The following is a 20,935-nucleotide window of genomic DNA, read 5'->3' as shown; positions in this document are numbered from 1 at the left end:
GGCTCCTCATCTAAACAACATGCTAGTGACTTTGTTGAATGCATGTCATCCACATTCGAAATGAGTATGGTTGGAGAACTAATATTTCTTTCTATGGTTTACAAATCAAACAACTGCATGATGGCATCATCCTAAGTCAAAGTAAATATGCTCGAATAATTAGTCAAGAAATTTGCTAATGAGAACTCTAAGCACATGAAGACACCCATAGGTTCGAATGAAAAATTATCAAAAGATGATGCTGCTGAAGATGTTGACAACACCCTATACCGTAGCATCATAGGGAGTCTTCTGTACTTGACTGCTAGCCGCCCAGACTTAATGTTCAGTGTTTGTTTGTGTGCAAGATATCAATCAAATCCTAATATTTCACACTTAAAAGCCGTAATTCGTATTTTAATATACATAGCCAGAACCATTGATCTAGGATTATGGTATACACACGAAACTAACTCAAATCTAGTAGGGTTCTTAGATGCTGATTGGGCTGGGGATTTGGATGATAGGAAAAGTACATCTGGTGGATGTTTTTATCTCGGAAATAACTTGATTTCATGGAACAGCAGAAAATAGAACTGTGTTTCACTTTCCACTGCTGAATCAAAATATGTGGCAGCTGGAAGTGCTTGCACCCAACTTTGTGGATGAATCAAATGATAGAAGATTATGGGCTTAACAGTGAATCCTTAGTAGTATACTGTGATAATTCAAGTGCTATTAACATTTCAAAAAATCCAGTACAACACTCTTGAACTAAGCACATTGACATAAGGCATCATTTTATTCGAGATCTAGTTGAGAAAGGATTGATTCGGATGGAGTTTGTTGATACAAATAACCAATTGGCCGACATATTCACTAAGGCATTGAATTTTGAGAGATTTTCTAAACTTAAGAAATCTCTCAGCATGTGTTCTGCTTAATCATCCACGGATGTTGTCTCAGATGTTACAATATCTCGGACATGCATGATCATTTTTAAGATTTAGACATTCTGCATCTTCATGCATACAGTGATATGATGTGTTGAAATGATGTTGCTCAATCTTCTGCCACACCTACAATTCCTCATTCTATCTTACTTAACACACTTGGAGATGAAAAATATTCTATATCTTATGAGTTCGTCACATGTGAAGGGTCATTTGAGTAGATTTGTTAAGATTAATAAACTGTGCTCTGTGTCAAAAAGAAAGATGGAAAAAGCTACTTAAAAGAGCCGAATGAAAGCTGTGCTTTTAGTGTGGGAGCTACCCTTTCTGAAATTAACACAGAAATAGAAGAAAAGGAAAAAGCTACCTAGAGGAGTCCTATGAAGACCGTTCTTCTAGTGTGGGAGCTACCACTTCTATAATCAGAAAATTGCTAAGTCCCTAAGTGCGAAGAAAAATTAAAATTACTTTCTGGAATTGGACGTGTTGCCGAAGATGTGGCCAACATTTGTGACAACAGCTCATTTGTAAACGTATCTCATACTTGTTTCATGTTTTTATTTTTGTTACATTTTGTTATTTGGCATAATTAGGTCATGCATAAATATATCTTCGTGAATATTGCTGTGTCACAAGGATATTGATAATTCAACAAAGGAAAATTCGGTGAAAATCCAGACTTTGCAAAAGTCTCGAATTTATGTGATCCTTGATGTCTAGTGGAGCGAAAGTCAATGTGGGTTACTTCTAGAAATTTTGAACCATTTTTTTTTGTGCGAAAATTAATTCAGTAATTAATTGATGGAGTTAACGGCTAAATTTTTGTGTTTCATTTTTTTTTACCGTTAGACTTAAGGGAAGTTACATTGTGTTTTGTTGCGCTGAGATGTGATGATTATTTTCTACACCGCCTCACTCACATCACTCATTCTTACTGTTCTAGAAACCCTCGAACAAATTACACTAGTGTTTTCTCATTTCTCTCTGTAATTTTCCTACTTTCTCGGCTTAACTTGCAATTCACCATCAATGACAGGCAAAGGTTTCGATCCCCTTGATATTCAGAGTGAAATGGGGCACACAAAAGATGTTGCCCCTAGTGAGACAACATCTGCTACGACACCCACTGTCGAATCGTCTCTACCATTGGTGCTTGCGACTGAAGAACCAGTCCCCTTGGAAGTAATTGCGCCAGGCGAACCCGGAAATGCTTTCGATGTTGAGAATCCACCATTTATCCAAGTATTCAATCCTCCGCGTCAACCTGTTCGTCGATCAAAGAGACAGGCTGGGTATAATCCTGACCTCACACCAGGGAAACGGTTTCGATACAAAGGGCAATCATCCATTCGCCCATCGTTGATTGACCCGGCAGAAACTTCTGGAGATGACTCTGCTGATGGTGACTACGAATCGGTTGCTCGTTAAAAACCTGCACCTAGGTTGCTGTTGACCCTTCATCTTCTTCCTCGGGCCAGGATGATGATGCTATTTCTGACACTGTTCCTCCCCCCACACAACCCTCTCAGAACCCTTTTGAAAAGAGCGAGGATGAAATTTCATGGCCAACTTGAAAAATCAGAAGGTTAAAGCTCCATCTGCCTCTACTGCTCCCCAAATTTCTAAGAGTCCTACTGCATCAAGCCAGTCTACTGCAAAATATGCTGAGGAAGCGGCTTCTGGTGGTACAAGACAAGCAAATATCCCTGAACCAATGGATGTCGACTCAGATGTTGAGGACACTAAGGACGACATTGATCTTTCTCCTTATGATCTGGCTAACAGCTACAACAACATGTTTTACTCTGAGACGGCATTCTCCAACTGGTCTCTCTATGAAAATCGAGAGTTTGTTGCGGAACGCAATGTGGATTTGGAAGCATTTTCCCGGTACAATTTAATCGAGTTTCTGAGGTCTCGAGGTTTGTTTTCCACAATCTCGTCTGTTCTTCCTTACTGTCATAAGGTCGTCCTCGAATTCTATGGCAATCTCTCCTCGAGTGTTGGCGATCAACGGTCGGCAAAATTTGGACAAGTTTTTGTGCGAAACAGGGTGTACAACTTCACCTCCGAAGTCATTAATGCACACTATGGTACACCTGCTGTTGCTAAAGGTCCTCCTCCGGATTTAAATGCGGTGATTTCTGTCCTAACTGGTGGAATGGTCAGCAAGTTTTCTCTCCATTCCCATAAGGTCTCAGCTGCTACACTCACATCACTCTACTCAGTACTGCACAAGATTGTCATCCACAATTGGACTCCGACTACCAATACCATTGTTGTCACCAAGGCTCAGGCGCTAATTCTCTTTGCGATTGGGAACTCAGCCTTAAATTTTGGACGCCTGATCTTCAACACGGTTCTACAGTATGCCAACGGGGGATTGAAGTCGTCCAAAATCCCATTTCCCTCTCTCATTTATGGGATTCTGGTGTCTTAGGGGTTCGTTAAGGACATCGGTGAACCTTCTATAACTGAAAGCGTATTTCTGAAGATTGCTCCTGGTCTTTTACAAGGAAAGAGGAAGGTTGATCTTCTTTGGACCGCCACAGTACCCTTTACTGCTGGTCCTTCTTTGCATTCCACCTCTGCCACATCACCCCCTGCTGCTGGTCCTTCTCCACATACCACCTATTCGCCACCCACATCTGGGTATTTGAAGATTCCAGTCGCTGGTGCTCAGGCTCATCTCGATCATGCACGTAAAAAGATTGCCCAGGCCAAGGCCGATTTGGCTTACTATGAGAGTTTGGCTACTACCATCGAGGTTTTGTTGGCAGTAGGTGTCTTTCATGGACAAAAGAGGGAGATGATGCTGGTCCATCTGGAACTAAGGATGACAGTGATGAATAAGAGGATGATAGTGATGATGATGAGGATGATGAATGAGGGTTATTTTTTTACTTTTTTTTGGTGTTTCTGCTCTTCTAGTGTTTTGCGGTTTGTAGTTGTGACTAGGCTCTTATGCTTTTACTCTTTGTGTAAGTTTGTTTCTCATGCATTACTTAAATATCAAAGAGTTTGTGCAGGTGTTGCTCTTGCTAACAATATCTTATTCAGGGGGAGATAAACATTATTGAATTCAGGGGGAGTTGATTTGAGCTAACAAGGATAAATGTATTTGATCTCATTTTGTCCAAAAAAGGCAAAAAGGGGGAGATTGAAGAGAAATAATATTGTCGAGTTTGATAGAATTATAGAATCAAATTATTTCCCTAACTATATCTTTCTTTATTGATTTAAATTGAGTATGATAATATTATGTGATTTTGCCTTTCTTAAGATAATGAGATAATTGTGCAAATATATTTAAGCATATTGTTGAATTATTGAGATATTATATTTATGTTAATGATTTGATGAGATATGATATTAATGGTTAAATAGAGTTTATTTATATTCGAACTCTTATCTTCCCTTATTTAATAGGTTTTCTTATGTGATACCACTCTCATCTATAAAAAGGAAGACCAAGGACTTTGTAGGGCTGGCCGTTTTCTACTCAACATAATGCACGCACTTTGCACGTTCTGAATCTCAGAGAAAAACACCGTCAACGTTGCTGCTGCCTTGAAGACTGCCGATAGCAAGTGTTGCCATGAATATTGGAAACATCTTCAGACAACATCCCTAACGAAGTTGGCTGAAGAGTGTTTCTGTGACTCTAGTTTTAGTTTGCGTTTCTTTTGCTTTCTTATTCACTTTTTAATATTGTTGGTTGTTTTTAGAAAGTTTTATTTTCTCAAAGTGTTAAGAAAATTGATTTTAGTATTATTCACTAGTGATAGGTTTTTATGTAAACATTGTTGGTTTTCTAGTGAGTAATTTTTGCCATAAGGCACCGCACAAGTATTTATACTTGTGCATATTTAATCTTGTCCATCTACTTATTTAAAACGAATTTGTGTCAAAATATAAATTTCCGCTGCATGTTGTCCTAAATGTTGTAACATCTTGCACAACACTTAAATCTGATAGATCACAAATTCACGATTTTACATCCTATTCTGATATTTGATTATTGATTATTATCTGTCGAACAACCATAAATTCTTACAATTGTTAAGTTTAGTTTGATATGCAAACGTTATTTACATGGTAATATTTCTTCGATTTGGGAAAGTTAGTTGTTTTTAATATTTTTGATCTATTTGAAGAGAAATATGGAACTGCATTATAATATGATAAAATTAGAAATGGATTTATACACAAATTTTTATACAGAATTGTTAACAAATTTATAAACGGACTGGAATAATGTTTGGTATGTTATTAGGAGTTGAGACAAAATTAGAACTAGAGATGGTATACCGTATCGTATCGAAAATTGTATATTGTATACGTTACCGAAATTATGATATAAGAAACTTTATGCCGATATCGTATTGAAATTACCGAAAATTTCGGCACATATAACTAGCATACCGATTATACTGAAATTGTAGGGAATTTCGAGATTACGGTACGGTATCGATATATACCGTTGTATACCCAAAAAACCTTATATTTTAAAAAATTTATAAATTTATTATTTAAAATTATTATATACTATATATTGTTTCATTATTTAAGTATCCGGTATATACCGAAAATTTCAAATTTCATACCGTTACCGTACTAAAAATTCGATATCGACCGTTATAGAAAAAAGTACAAAGAGACAGGAAAAAATCTGTCTTTGAAGCACTGTTTTCTTGTAGTGGTGAGAATACTGAACCGAACTAATTTAAAAATTCGATTCGACTAATTTGAAGTGATATTTTACGGTGTCCGGTTTCTTTATTTTCCAAATTTTATTTTTTTAAAATAAAAATTCATCCAACTGGAAAATAAATTATGTTCAAATATAATATCAAATTAATTCGTTTGTTAATATACACGAATTGGTTTCAACTGCCCCGAAAATTATAATCAATAAATAGTTGACGAAATATCATGTGATTTTAACATCTTATTAATTAGATATTAAAAGTGTATAGGTTAACGGTTCCAAAAAGTGATGTGTTCGATAATTAATTAAGCCATCGTTGCTTAATCGAGGAACAAACTCGTCACACCCTGGAATTTACGTAGACACCAATAAACGTGAGAACTCGAATAATTGAGTCTAAAATTTAGTTATTTTATTATTAAAAGACGTTGGTTTTACAACTTCTTTTAACAACTCACTTCAATTAAGACTTATTATTGACTAATATGAAACTCTTAACAATCAATTTACAATGTATAAAAACCCTCGGTCCACCAGGCAATAACAAAAAAAACCAACTATTATTAGCTTGTACGACTTAAATTTGTAAGGTAGAACAAAATAATCCTCGAAGATCTGATATATTTTGATATATATGTGCTAAGTGAGTAGTAATTAATCTATTAATTATTTCAAACTTTTATTTGAGTAGTAATTCAAATAGCTCGCAAAAATGCTAAGATATTTCAAGTCAAATTCAAATTCGAGCTATATTTGTTTTTTTTTAAAAATATTATACGAGCTTCGAATTTGAGCCTGAAATTTTTCTTAAGTTAAGTTCGACTCAATTACCTTATAAGCTATTTCATGGGTACTCAAAAGAATAAAAGAATTATATTTTTGGTCTTATATATTTACCTTTTTGCAATTTGGTCCTCTATTTTTATTAAACTTCAGTATTAGTAAACTATCTTTGATTTTTTTTTTTTTGAAATTTCAACTATTTATCCGATGCGACATTAATGAATGCAGTTTCATATAAGTACTCTAGATAAAATTGACTAAAATTTTATAGAATAAAATATATAAGATTAAAACTGAAATTTTATAACTTAAATGACCAAAATCACCAGAAGATAAATATATAGAATTAAAAACTCAGTCTTGTTCAAAAGAATTACTAAGTTTGGTGAGTAAAATCTAACAAGAAATGTAGACCATAGTTATTTTTATATTTTAATGAACTACTTACCCTTGTAGACCGAAGAAAATTAGGGCAGTAACGTACGAAGAAAGGATGGAAAGAGCGCATCTTCTTAAATCACAATCGGACTTGACGGAATAGTTTGTTCGGGATAGGAAAATTTGGGCAAACGAGTTCATTTTAAATTCTTAAATTATGGATTAATATTGTGTGAAAATATGACCAACTTCAGAACTGAACTCAATACAATGAATTGATTTGAGGATTGATTGTTATTCAATTTCCATTATCTATCAAATAAAATAAATTGATTCGTGGATCTTATGTCCATGATGTCATATCTGAATTTTGGTAAAAACTTTTGTGAGACGGTCTCACAGGTCGTATTTTGTGAGACGAGTCTTTTATTTGGGTCATTCATGAAAAAATATTACTTTTCATGCTAAGAGTATTACTTTTATTGTGAATATCGGTAGGGTTGACCCATCTCACAGATAAATATTCGTGAGACTGTCTTATAAGATACTTGCTCCTGAATTTTTATCTTCTAGATTTTCAAGATATTTGTGTTCTAATCTTACTTGTTATATACACTTCACCTATTATTGGTTTCAATCTTATGAATCCAATAGTCATTAAACGAACCAAATATTATTTATTTGACATTAATAGATGTTCTCATGCATAGCCTGTGTAACGAGAATAAATATGTTACAGTATATTAATATGTAAACATAAATAAAGAGGAAAATAAATCAAAATGAAACTCTATATTTCAAATTTAGAGGAAAAAATATGTTTTAATTTATTTTTGCTTAGGTAGATTTTAATAAATGTAAAATAAATTTCATTTTTTCCACATTACACATGCACGAGCGTATCGACGTCAAATAAGTAATATTTGATAGATTTAGTGGATTCGAGCGAAAAAAAGATTAAAAAAAAATGAGTTAATTGATGAGAACTAAATTTTGATAAGTTATAAGACTAAAATTTAAAATATATCAACTTATGATAAATAAGTTAATAAAGTATAATTCATATATATTTTTTGTTACTCTTAATTTTATATTGCTATTTGGATTACTTTTTTTAACTAAAAAAAAGTTTCATTTTTATGGCAAACATATAATTATGAAAATTTATGGATGAAGTATTGAAAACTTTGAAATTGTTTCTTATTGCTCTTTTTATAGATGATTTACTTTTTATTATTAAAATTTATAGCATATGTAATGCCATTTTTGCATGTTGACTCTATCTGATTATGATCCAAATCGCTGAAATTTTGCACAATATATAAAAATCCGTTTTGGGTAAGAGGCAATGGGTTTAATTAATTATTATTAAACAATTAAACAAAAAATAAGGTTCGAGGACTCTGCCAATGGAAGTTTAGGTTGCGTGATTGACCATTAGTAAACCTAATTACCACCAAGAATTTAACTGAATCGTAATAAATACAAATAAATTAATGGAAATAAAATCTTTGTTTTGTTGACTATCACTTTCATTTACGTACTTGTACCAATAAATCTTCTAAAAACCAGACATATAGATTTTTTAATTTAATTATTAAATAAAATATATATGCATCGTTATTATTATATAATATGCATTGCTAGAATATTTTTATTACACCAAATTTTGGTGATTGATAAAATAATAGCATTGAGATGTTTTAGGTACAGCCTCTCTTTTATTATATCTTCATTTTTTTATAAGATCGTTAGATCAAATTCAAGTCTTTAAGAGAAGAGTATTAGAAGATCAAGATATTTTGGCAAGATTGTCCGAACTCTAGCCGCAAGATATCAACGTTGAAAATGATTCGACAGTACACGTGTTCAAACCGTTGAAGATTCAACCGCAATGTCACCGGTCAAGAAATTGTTATTTCATATGGGATATTAAAGTCAAGCCGTCAAAACATCTGCCCCATATAGAATAACTTAATAGTATCATATCAACTCCCAAATGACAGAAAATTGCCTATATTGAGTATGATGTGTTAGCTTTATGAAAAGTAAGAGCTCAAAGTTGCAAGCTCAAAGTTGCAACAACACAAGGAAATAAGTGTTTAATGATAAATACAACAAATGAAAGAGACATGTTCATTCTGTCAAGTGATAGTACATATGATCGTTAAAAAACATATCCAATCGTTGGAGCTTTTCAACTATAATATGCAGAACTTTGAAGATAAGAAGAACAAAATCAATCAACAGATTTATCTCAAGCCTGCATATTTCAAAATATTCGAGCACACCTAATCTTTTGACAATCTTTTCACTCAAGCACACACTTATAAGAATATATTAAATCATCCAAAGATCATTTTGTAATGATGTATCCAACTCAAACCGTTAAGTCTGACAGTTAGAGTTTTATATTTGTTGTATGGGAAACCAAAAGTTCTTAAATATCCAAAGTTGTAAAGTGATCACTAATAATCAGTTAGGCAGTGATAAATCCTAATCAAAGTGGATTGTTAAAATTTGTAAAATAAAATTATTTTAGTAGAAACTTACTTAAGTGGAAGAAGGGGTGACATAGAGATTTTATCTTCGAACATACATAAAAATATTTGTGTTATTTTATTGCGCTCCTTAAATTCCCTCTAATATTATTTCAAGTTCTTGTTAAATGGTCAAAGTATAGTTCATCACTAGTCTAGTCAGACCGTTCCGCGCTTAATCATTTTCAGTAGTCCAACAAGTTTAATCGTTCAAGAATATATCATAACAGTGTAAAAACTGTTAAGAATGGCTTAAAGTTTTAGAGTTTATTTACACAACTTCTAAACTCTAATTTGATCCCAATAAACGGTATCAGAGAGAGTTTTTTTTTTTTTGAACTGTGATAACTATATTTTAAAGGACATCTTTTAACAAGATTCCAATATTTTTCAAAAAATATTATGATAATTGGAAAATTCGAATGTAGGCACACTTAACAGTTTAAGATGATGACATGTGGTATGTCAACACTGACAGTGCAATGAAGATACTCAATCCCAATACAACAGTTGCAGTATCTGATGGTGATCCGCAGATTATCGATAAGCACTTGTCTGAATAGACTACCGAGGATAAAAAGAAAACAAACATCGACAATGTGACCAAAGATATTTTGTAGAAAATCTTGGACAAGAACATGTCCAGCAAAATAAGGACTTGTACAACAGCCAAATAAATATGAGAAATTCTAACCCAACTTTGTGAGGGTAACGTCAAACCAAAGAGAACAAGCTGACCATTACAATCCAAAAGTTCGATAATGCTAAGATGAAGCTCGTCGAGATTCTTAATGAATTTGATGAACAATTTAGCAGTATCATTATTGATTTATTTCTATTGGTAAAGAATACTCTAACCATGAGATTGCTTTGAAGGTCACAAGAGCAATTCTCAGAGAATGTGATGTCAAAATGGTGGCTGTGAGGGAGTCCAAGGATCTCAACAAACTAGACCTGCACGACTTGTTTGCTGACCTTAAAGCCTACGAGTTTGAACTGGGGATCTGGATAGAAGAAAAAGCCATCAATTCCTCAACTTACCAAAGCTTTAGTCGCCAGTACATCAATTCCAACCATCAGCAAAGAAGCTTCTAGCAGAAAATCTGCTGACCAGATAAGCAATGGAGTTATGTCTTTATTTGTTAAGAAATTTGGAAAATTTATGAAGAAAAATCAATCTAAATTTAATTTTTATCATAAAAGTGATCAAACTGATAATAATCGATCTTGTTTTAAATGTGGAAATCAAAGCCACTTCATTGAAGATTGCAACGGGCCAAAAAAATATAATAAAAAACCATTCAAGAAGAGACAGTCCAAATGTGAAAAAATATTTAATAAAAAAAGGACCAGAAAATGTTTGTTGCTGAGGAAAGTTAGAGCAAATAGGCTGATCCAGAATCAGAACAATCAAGTTCAGAGACATCTACCATCGAGAGTGATGATGAGAAATGTCAACTTTTTATTGAAGATTTTGAGCCGTAGACTTCAATGATGTGCTGAAAAGTGCCAATAACACGTTATTTAACTTTGATTTGGATTAATTTACATGTGAAGATCTTGTTACTGCACTGCATTACATGGGAGATGAGTTTGAGAAACTCTCAAAATTATTTGATGAAGCTGAAGAAGAAAGTAAACGACTAACAGATAATCAATCAAATCCAATTGCTTACAGCGAAAAGAGGTTGATGATCTGAAAGTAAAATTCAATCTGCAAGCAGCTGAAAATGATGATATGTGGATAGTGTTCCAAAAAAATTAAATAAAATAAACGATTGACACTTCTAGTCAATTCTTGGAACAAATCTTCTGTTTCTTTTGAGAAGATACATGAGTTGTAAAAACTAGTGGGTGATAGAACTTGGCTAGGGTTTAGCAACAATGACTGTAGTGCTTCTAGAGTAAAAACTCAATCATGTTTAAACAAGAAAAAATTGAAAACGATAAAAAAAATTTCAGGTCGAGCACTGTATATGAACATGACAAGCCCAAAGTTCAACCCTGCCAGAATATAAATTTTGAGAATAGAGGCAAAGTGGGTTAGTATATATTGAATCAGAGAGTTCTAATTCCAACAGGACATGGTTAAAATGTAGATAAAGTCAAACCAATTATAATGGCTCAAATTGGTCTCACAGAAACCCAAGTATAACCGAACAAAACTATGTGAAGGGAAAATCTAGCCTTTATAACAATTATAAACATGTTTAAAAGATATACAAATTGAATGGAAATAATGAACACATTAAACACCATCTGGTAAGGGAAAGAACAAATCAGACAAGCTTCGCCAATTTATTGACAAGATCATACTCTTTTGGACACACACAAGCAATCCAGTTAGGGTAATTCAAGTGTGGGTTCCGAATGAGTTAATTCGTTCATGACCCAACTAGTTTTGGATACCAAGAAACTATTGCTTTTTTGCAGGTGTCAAGGAAGAACATCTTCAAGGAATCAATTTGGTTTCTAGATAGTGAGTGCGCAAGTCATATGACTAGAAACATCAAGCTGTTGTCTGAGGTCATTGACTATAAAGGAAAAAAATCTTATTCGATGATAACTCCAAGGTAAAATCGTGAGTAATGGTAAAATTATCAATGATAAGATAATCATTAAATATATTTTATTAGTTTTAATTTGTGTAATAACATGATTAGCATAAGCCAACTTTGTGACAATGACTATTCAATTGAATTTCACAAACACATTTATACTATTAAATATCCAAACTGTGATATTACGCTAATTGGACTAATATGCTGTGATATTACGCTAATTGGACTAATATGACAAAACACTTATAATGTGAGTAGGAAAGATATAATCTTGTTGCTCCTACCTGTTTTGTTACATTGAATGGAAATAAGAATTGACTTTGGCATAAACAGCTCAACCATTTAAATTTTAAATATATTGTCAATCTAAATAAGCTAAAGCTTGTCTCAGAATTGCTTAACATTTATTTTACTAAAGATAAAGTCGGTTTTGCATGTCAGTTAGGTAAACATGTCATATCAACCAACAAAGCAAGTACATCAACGACTAGATGTCTTGAACTTTTACACACGGATCTATTTGGTCCTATACCTCAATGAGCACCTTTGGGCGATACTTTGATCTTCTCTGTCACTCTTAAAGCCTTCAAGAAAGCAACGTGATGAGTTCAGGGGGAAAGAAGTACATCCTGGTGATTATTGATTACTTTTCAAGGTTTACATGAGTAATCTTCCTAAGTTCAAAAGATAAGATCATTGCCCAGTTAGTCAATAAGAAGATTATAGACTGAGAAAACTACTGTGGTGGATAGGATTATGAGTGACAGAGGCACTGAGCTTACCAACAGATTCCTTTCAACATATCTAGAAAATAATGACATCAAGCATGAGCTTTCAGTCGTAAGATCATGTCAACAGAATGGTATAGCTGAGAGAAGAAGCAGAAGACTCAAATAAGCAACTCGAACCATGCTAGCAGAATCCAGTATCTCTCAAAAGTTCTGGGTAGAAATTTTCAACACTGCATTATATACTCAGAATATATCAGTGATTAATAAAAATAATGAAAATACTCCCTCAGAGATCTGGACAAGAAAACAACCATAAGTATCATATTTCTACATATTTGGTTGTAAGTGTTATTTAAAACAATGGTAAAACACATCTAACCACTTTTGATGATAAATCAGACACTAGTGTGTTCTTAGGATATTCTTCGATTTGTAAAGTTTATAGACTTTAAAATTATAGAACTCTAATCGTTGAAGAATCTGTGCATGTGATTTTTGATAAATCTTCAATCTATCATGCTAACAGTAGTAGCAACATAAATGCTTTAAGCAATAAATTAGATACTATTAATCTTGATTATATCAGTAGTCATGAGATAGATCTAAAAAAACAGCTGGAATCACTCCTAAAGCAAGTCTAGCAGGCAATGAAGAAACTAAACAAAATCAAATCACTGAAGAAGTCGAGCCAGTGATTGATCACCAACACGAAGTATATCAGAAGTGGATGAAGATGAAACCAATGAAGATTCAACAGTTCAACATCCGTAAACAAATCTATTTGGACCAAGTCTCCGATGGAATGAGAATCATCATTTGAGCTAACTAACCCTTTTGGAACTAGAATTCAAATGATTGATGAACTTTTACATGCTCTATTTGTTTAACAATTTGAACCTAAAGAAAAGTGATGAATCCTTAGGTCATTCAAATTGAATAGATGCTATGCAAGAAGAATTTAATCAGTTCAAGAGAATCAAGGTTTGACATCGAGTTCCCAGACTAGCCAATCTTCATGTCATTGGAAAATAAATGGGTATTAACGGAATAAAATGGATGAGAATCAGTAGTAAGAAATAAAGCAAAATTAGTTGCACAAAGATATAGACAGAAAGAGAGAATATAATTTGATTAATCATTTGCTCTTATAGCTAGACTTAAAGGCATTATAATATTTCTTGCCTATGCTACCTTTAAAAACTTTAAATTTTATCAAATAGATGTTAAGTCAGCATTTATTAACAGATTCTAAAATGGAGAAGTTTGTATTGAACAATTCTTTTAGTCACGTGCATCCAAGTTATGCTTATAAACTTGATAAGCATTATATGATTAAAAATAAGCTCCTTGTACATGGTACGACACATAATCTAAATTCTTGCCTGACCATGATTTTTTGATTGGAACGGTTGATAAAACACTTTTAAAATTTATTAAGGGTGATCCATGCTTTAATTGTTCAAATATATGTGGATGACATAATTTTTAGTTTTACTAATCCAAAACTCTGTGAAAATTTTTCAAAGACGATGTATAAAAAATTTAAAGTGAGCATGATGAGAGAACTCATATTCTTCCTCGGGTTGCAAGTCAAACAACCCGAAAGTGACATTTTCATTAGCGAGACCACATATACAAAAGATCTACTAAAAAAGTTTGGTATGAAGAATTATGCAGTTGTCTCTACCCCAGTAAGCTTATCAATCAAGCTAGACAAAGTTAAAGGGAGAATATCAGTAGACTTCACTATGTACAGATGCTTGATTCTCTCACTTTTATATCAGACCGTCAGCCGGCCAGACGTTATGTTTGTAGTCTATTTACGTGCTCGTTTTCAGGCTAATTCTAAGCAATCTCATTACACTATTGCAAAACACATACTTAGATATCTCAATGGAACTCCATATGTGGGTCTTTAGTATCCCAAATACTAAAGTTTGAACTTATTGACTGCATATGCATATTACGTAGGTTGCAAGATCGACCGAAAAAAACCAATTGATCATGTCAATTTTTGGGAGATAGATTGATCTCTCGGTTCACCAAGAAATAGACCTCAACTGCTACATCAACGACTGAAGTAAAATAACTAGCCGATGGGAGTTGTTGTACACAACTTCACTGGATTAAGAAACAATTAATAGATTATGGAATTCAAGCCGCTGAGTCCCTAATTTTCTTTGACAATACTAGTGTCATAACAATCACCTACAATCATGTTCTTCATTCTCGGACCAAACATATTGATATAAGACATTATTTTCTTCGAGATTATGTGATGAAGAAGGACATCTGGTGGGAGTACATATCAACTTATCAACAAGCCACTGACATTTTCACTAAGTCATTATCAGACGCTAAGTTTTCTTAATTTTGTAATATTCTTGGTTTAGTTGATTTAAATTAGTGCATATATTTAGAAAGAACAAAGCCGAGCCGCTAAAATAATTAATCAAACTAATATATATTTCTCACCGATCCGGTCAGAAGTTGTGAATGATTGATTTTATCATATGCTTTCACCAGTTTTTCCTAAGGCATATTATAATCATTTAAACAGCTTGAATCTCATTATTTCTAACTTTTTATATTTTGAATTAATTTTATTGTCGTAATTATTGTTTTGACAACTATTATCAATTTATTCTTATACAGACATATGAACCGTCTAAATTCAATTTTTGACCTATCATATTTTCAAACATTAACAAATGACATATTGACATGTGGACTGTCATATCTATCATAGTATATATATGTTTCATATTCACTAACTTCATGTCTTTCCGATTACCAATCTCTTTATTCTCTTGGAGTCTTTGTTTTCGTACTTTCTCACTGTAAAAGATATCAAATCAAGCCGTTTTTATCTTAATTAAGCTTCAAGATTACTTTGTACTCTACAAACACACTTGCTATTAACTTTGCATCTTTGTTAGACATGAAGAATAGGCCATTGTAAAAATATTCAGAATGCTTGAAGCATCGGGGCTCCACAAGTTTCTCGGATTTAGTTTAAAAAGTTTTTTAAAATTTATCATTCTCCCTCTAAACTCTATTCCGATCTCAACATACATGCATGTTGAAATTGCACGGTTTCAATAATGGGAGAAAAGCGTAGTAAATTATGGGAGATGTAAATTGTCAAAACTAGCTATCTTCTAATTAATTAGTTTATATTTTTTTATTTTTGTTCATCCAATTATAATTAATTAGTTTATATTTTTTTATTTTTGTTCATCCAATTATAATTAATTAAAATCGATTTCAATGCAATAATTTAATTCTCTGGAGCGTTGATAAGAGTCCGGACATTGTTGAAATACGCCATACATTACTGATATTTCCGGTATAATGTTAGCATTGCTACAAAAAAAAACAAGGGATTAAGAGTGAACCAATTTTGATATTTTCTTTAGATATATAGATTAAAATATTAATAAACACATGACTGCAACATGTACATAAATAATTAAAATCTCATATAAAACAACATGATTTTTAAATGAAATAGAAGATAATTTATACCTCAAATTGCAATCTAGCTAGATTAATCCGTCAAATTGTATTCATCGAGTACGTCATTCACGAAGGAATATCAACACAAAATATTTCAGAGTGACATAGCCAATACCTAATTCAAGTGTATTCAATGTCAAATCACAGATTTCAGCTAAGCAAGCAAGATGGGAAACCAATATCTACCTATAAAAGACTATTCAATATTTTTCTTCCTGTTGGAAGCAACCGCTGTTGTAAATGTCGATAAAATCATGGCAAATTTTGAGAAATTAAAGGTCCAAAATTAAACCGACGTATAATCACAATTTTTCTTTTCTTCCGAGAAAATATACACTGAATGTGAATTTTTCAAAATATAGATTAAGTAAATAAATGTGAGCAAACTTCAGAAAACATTTAGGATTACTGAATGTGATATATAAAAGTTTGCAAAGCAACTTATATTTCTACCAACTACCATATTTTTGTAGTGATTGTGACCACATCATGAGGCTGTTCTAACTTTATTTGATAACAAATTTATAAACAGATGAATTATTCATTTTTGAGTCCAAAATACGATGTATGAGATGGTTCTGAAAAGTACAATTTCTCTACGGTAAAGGGTGAGATCGATTTTTAATATTTTATTTACAATACGAAAACACAAAAACTTTGGTGAGACTGTCTTATGGGTAAATTTTGTGAGATGTATATTCTATTTGGGTCATCAATGAAAAAATATTACTTTTTATTGTAAATATAGGCAGGATTGACATGTCTCACGAATAAAGATCTTTGAGACTGTTTCACAAAAGACTTACTCTTATAAAATGACAAAAACTTGTGTGAGACGGTCTCATGGGTTGAATTTGTGGACGGATTTCTTATTTGGGTTATCCATGAAAAAGTATAATTTTTTATGCTAAGAGTATTATTTTTTATTGTGAATGTGGGCAGGGCTGACCCCTCTTATAGATTAATATCCGTGGGATGGTCTCACATAAGACCCACTTTTATAAAATATAGAAAAAATCGTCAACAAGTTGATCTAAAAAGGATTTTAGTTATCTCATAAATCTATATAATTAAAGAAACTTATAGAACAATTTTTGAAGTATTTTCCAAAATATATGGAATAATATTGAAGGATGGATTAAATTAAAATAAACCATTGACCTCTTAAAACCTCCGATCATTATAAACCCCTAGCCTGCTTCCATATCCCTCAGCAATAATTTCACAATCTCCGATCCCCTCACATTTCTTGAAACAGATTGATTTGAAATGGTGAGATCTTCAGACATTAGTAATGAACAAAAGGGGTTGAAGAAGGGGCCGTGGACGGCGGAAGAAGACGGGAAACTGGTGGATTATATGGAGAATCATGGGCGGGGAAGTTGGCAGTTGCTCCCCAAGAAAGCAGGCCTCAACAGGTGCGGGAAGAGCTGTAGATTGAGATGGACTAATTACCTCAGGCCTGATATTAAAAGAGGAAACTTCTCCTTGGAAGAAGAACGAATCATCATTCATCTACATTCACTTTTTGGCAACAAGTATGTCTATTTACTTGGTTTTTTAGCCAATAATTTTGGCTTATTGACGCTCAACTTCGAAATTTCTTTATTAAATTGAATATAAATTCATCCAACTTTCTCTTGGTCTACAAATCCTACAAAAAGTTTGAGCTGATGGGGTTTTTCCCTCTCTTCATGAACCATACATTTTAGATTCAGGTTCTTCCGTATGATGGAGCATATTTTTCGTTTTTCATTAGTTATTGACGTCGATCCCAACTATTTTCCTGCAAGCATTTGCTCACTGATTTATAAATAACTGAAATCGGATGCATAATCTTAGCTCTGATACAATTTGTAGGATCGAGTATTGCTTGTCGTTTAAAATTTATACCTTGGTGATACATACAATTATTGTTTCCCACTATTTTATTACATGCTAGTGAAGTCAGCATTTTAATCTACTCGGAAAGTTTAATATAGAATGATGCAAATGAGCCTACTTAGTTCACTAAAATTGTAAGTTTAAAGTCCTTTTTGCATTTATTTATCAATTGCAAGTGTGTTGATATTTTATTGTTCCTTTTGAAATAATGATAAAATATTTAATTAAATTGATTTTATAGGTGGTCTACCATTGCTACCCATCTGCCGGGGAGGACAGATAACGAAATCAAGAATCATTGGAATACACGAATCAGAAAAAAACTTGTGCAATCTGGTATTGATCCAGTCACACACCAACCAGTTACCGATCTCAATTTTCTTGCTTCAAATTCGTATCCCCTTCAAAATTTGGCCAAGATTCAACTCCTCAAAAACCTGATCCAAGTCCTAAATCCAACCTCAATATTTTCGAATAATATTGGAGCAGCTTTATTGGGTAACTCCCAAGTTCTTAACAATAACCTCCAACTTGATGAACTCTTTAAAGGGATACTTCCAAATACAATACCCCTTTTATCAACTGGTCAAGATTTTGATCAGACATTTTCCAAGGGGAATCAAGACACTTTTGGCATGATGCAAGAAATACCATGTAGCAAAAGCAATAACACGATGAATGTCGACGATTATTCACTTCCGGCATTAGTTACTGCGACCTCTCAAATTTCCAGCACCAGCGGATTCGACGGCATTGATTCACTGCTAGATGTAGCTAAAAATGATCAATTGCTAGGCCCAAACAGCAATGACTTGTTGGGAAAGTTTACAGATGATGAAGCCAATGGCTTTTTCTGGGAAGCTGTTCTTGGTGAAACATTTCCTCCAGCATTTCCCATGTAAATAGTCAATACAGCCGATCTGTCTTAAAATTGTGAGAAGACAATATCAAGCTGGCCTATCAAGTTGTACAAGCCAAAACCAGACAAACAATTATTGTACACCATTTGAGCTACTCAGAGTTAAATCGAGTATGTTCCAAGAAGAAGACAAATTCTACTTCAGTCTTCTCTCTAATCGTACAACATTTAATAATATTTGGTCGCCGAATTTAGCTAGTGTCCAAGAACATTTATTGTCTTAGACACTATATTTGAAAAAAGACTAAGAAACATGGCTTTCTCTGCATGCACTTTGGCTGATATTACCCATGAGGTCCATTCTAAAAAGGCTAATGTTAGAAATATAGTGCATTTAAGGAACCTATCATTCTAAATAGAAGACTTCCATTACTATTGAATCTCTGCATCATTTTGAAAATATTCAAGTCCTCAAGCACACTAAAAAAACTTATAAATCGTTGTTCAAAGTACACATTGATATTTTATGTTCGATCATTTTAGGATCAATTGTGTTGTTGTTTGTTCACTTTATCTTTGTAATGTCGAGCTTATAAAAGAGTGAATTCTTAACTGTGAGAAACTTGTTTGTGAACAATTCTGAGATTTGTGTTGAGATACTAGGAGTTTTTGTGAGAACCAGATTTTTCCACCTTGTAAATTAAATAACTTTAAGGAAAACTTTAGCATAAGATTTTAATTTGTATAAAACATAAGATTTAGACTTTGGGGAAATATTGGTTAGAAATATTTAAGCCAATAATATTATGTACATGCATACATATTTCGAAATTAGGGGGGAGAATATTTACAAGACTGAGTACCATACAAAAATACAAGGAATTTAGGCATGATATGGCAAGAGAATTTCGAAATTGGTACAATATTTATGCCTAAATATGAGATGCTTAGATCCTAGGAAGCATACCATGAAATTGGAAGCAAATCCCCTCACTTGGACTCAATATTTTCGAAAATATTAAGGGCAAAGGAATCAAGATTTAAATCTCATGGAATTGGAAGATAATCTCACAAATTAAGCAGCATAATTTTCGAAAAATGGCAAGGAATATTGGAGCAAATTTTTGAGATTTGGACACAAATTTTGGTAATGATTTAACCACCAAATTTAGCTCCCTCTTCTCCCCTATAAATACCACACCACACTATTCAAATCCCCACACCAAAATTCGAGACCCTTGCTTTTTGAAATTCAGCACCTTGTCCTAGCCGAAACCCTGCACAAATTCGCCCAAGAAATCGAGTCGAAGTGCCGTCAAGTGTAGAGCAAGAGGCGACCCAATTCTCGAAGCCAAATACCTACGTTTCTAGCACCAATCCATAAGGTAAGTGGGCTGTTTTAAATCTTAAATTAACGGTTATGCAACTTAAATTTTCAGTTTTTGGTTTAAAAATGCGGTCGAGTACCGTCGTTTTGCCTATACGTTTTTATGAAATGTTGGTACGAATATGTTTGGCACTGTGAGGATTCCCTGAAAATGGGTGGAATTCCAACATATGGCCCTTAACAGTGGGATAGAACTGTTTTATGGCCTCGCCCCCTTAGAGGATCAAAACTTAGGGACTGACGTCAGTAAACCGTTGAAAGGTGAAAAATCGCAGTGTTATTATGCTATGAAATTTACGTTATGATTATGAAAAGCATGCTGTACGTTTATGATATGTTTCGAAAATGTTATTAAATTGGTTATGTTGTGTTCAAAGTCCCCCATTTACTGAGTATTCCCAAAATACTCACCCCCCTTACTCTCCCCTCCCAGATAAGTCTGAAGAGCATGTCGAGGACGAAGAGTCGGAAAAATTTTGGGGTTGGTGATTTGCCGGATTAGTAATAGGTTTTATTTCGAATTTATGATTTAAAAAAAATTGTAAGACGCTTCCGCATTATTTACTATTTCGTTGGATTTCTATGTTGTAAAGACAATCGTTATTTTATCTGAGATTATGATTTATAAACTGGTTTTCGGTTTATACTGT

General features: G+C 33.2%; 1 protein-coding gene across 1 annotated transcript; it reads left to right on the top strand.

Moving 5' to 3' along the window:
• Window positions 1-17,393: 17,393 nt before the first annotated feature.
• On the top strand, window positions 17,394-19,094 carry LOC140812825 (transcription repressor MYB6-like). Its single transcript, XM_073171192.1, has 2 exons — window positions 17,394-17,693; window positions 18,281-19,094. The coding sequence occupies exons 1-2, from the start codon at window positions 17,425-17,427 to the stop codon at window positions 18,939-18,941; spliced, it is 930 nt and encodes a 309-aa protein (XP_073027293.1). The 5' UTR covers window positions 17,394-17,424; the 3' UTR covers window positions 18,942-19,094.
• Window positions 19,095-20,935: the final 1,841 nt, after the last annotated feature.

The sequence above is a fragment of the Primulina eburnea genome, chromosome 14, assembly GCF_022965805.1.
Source record: "Primulina eburnea isolate SZY01 chromosome 14, ASM2296580v1, whole genome shotgun sequence".
Classification (NCBI taxonomy): domain Eukaryota; kingdom Viridiplantae; phylum Streptophyta; class Magnoliopsida; order Lamiales; family Gesneriaceae; genus Primulina; species Primulina eburnea.
This window is presented reverse-complemented; position numbering and strand designations above follow the sequence as displayed.

What these genes read in the sequence shown, in the direction of transcription:
- LOC140812825 (XM_073171192.1), top strand. Translation starts at nt 17,425, where the DNA reads ATGGTGAGATCTTCAGACATTAGTAATGAACAAAAGGGGTTGAAGAAG. An exon ending in CATTCACTTTTTGGCAACAA is followed by an intron (nt 17,694 to 18,280) that starts GTATGTCTATTT and finishes TTGATTTTATAG; the next exon opens with GTGGTCTACCATTGCTACCC.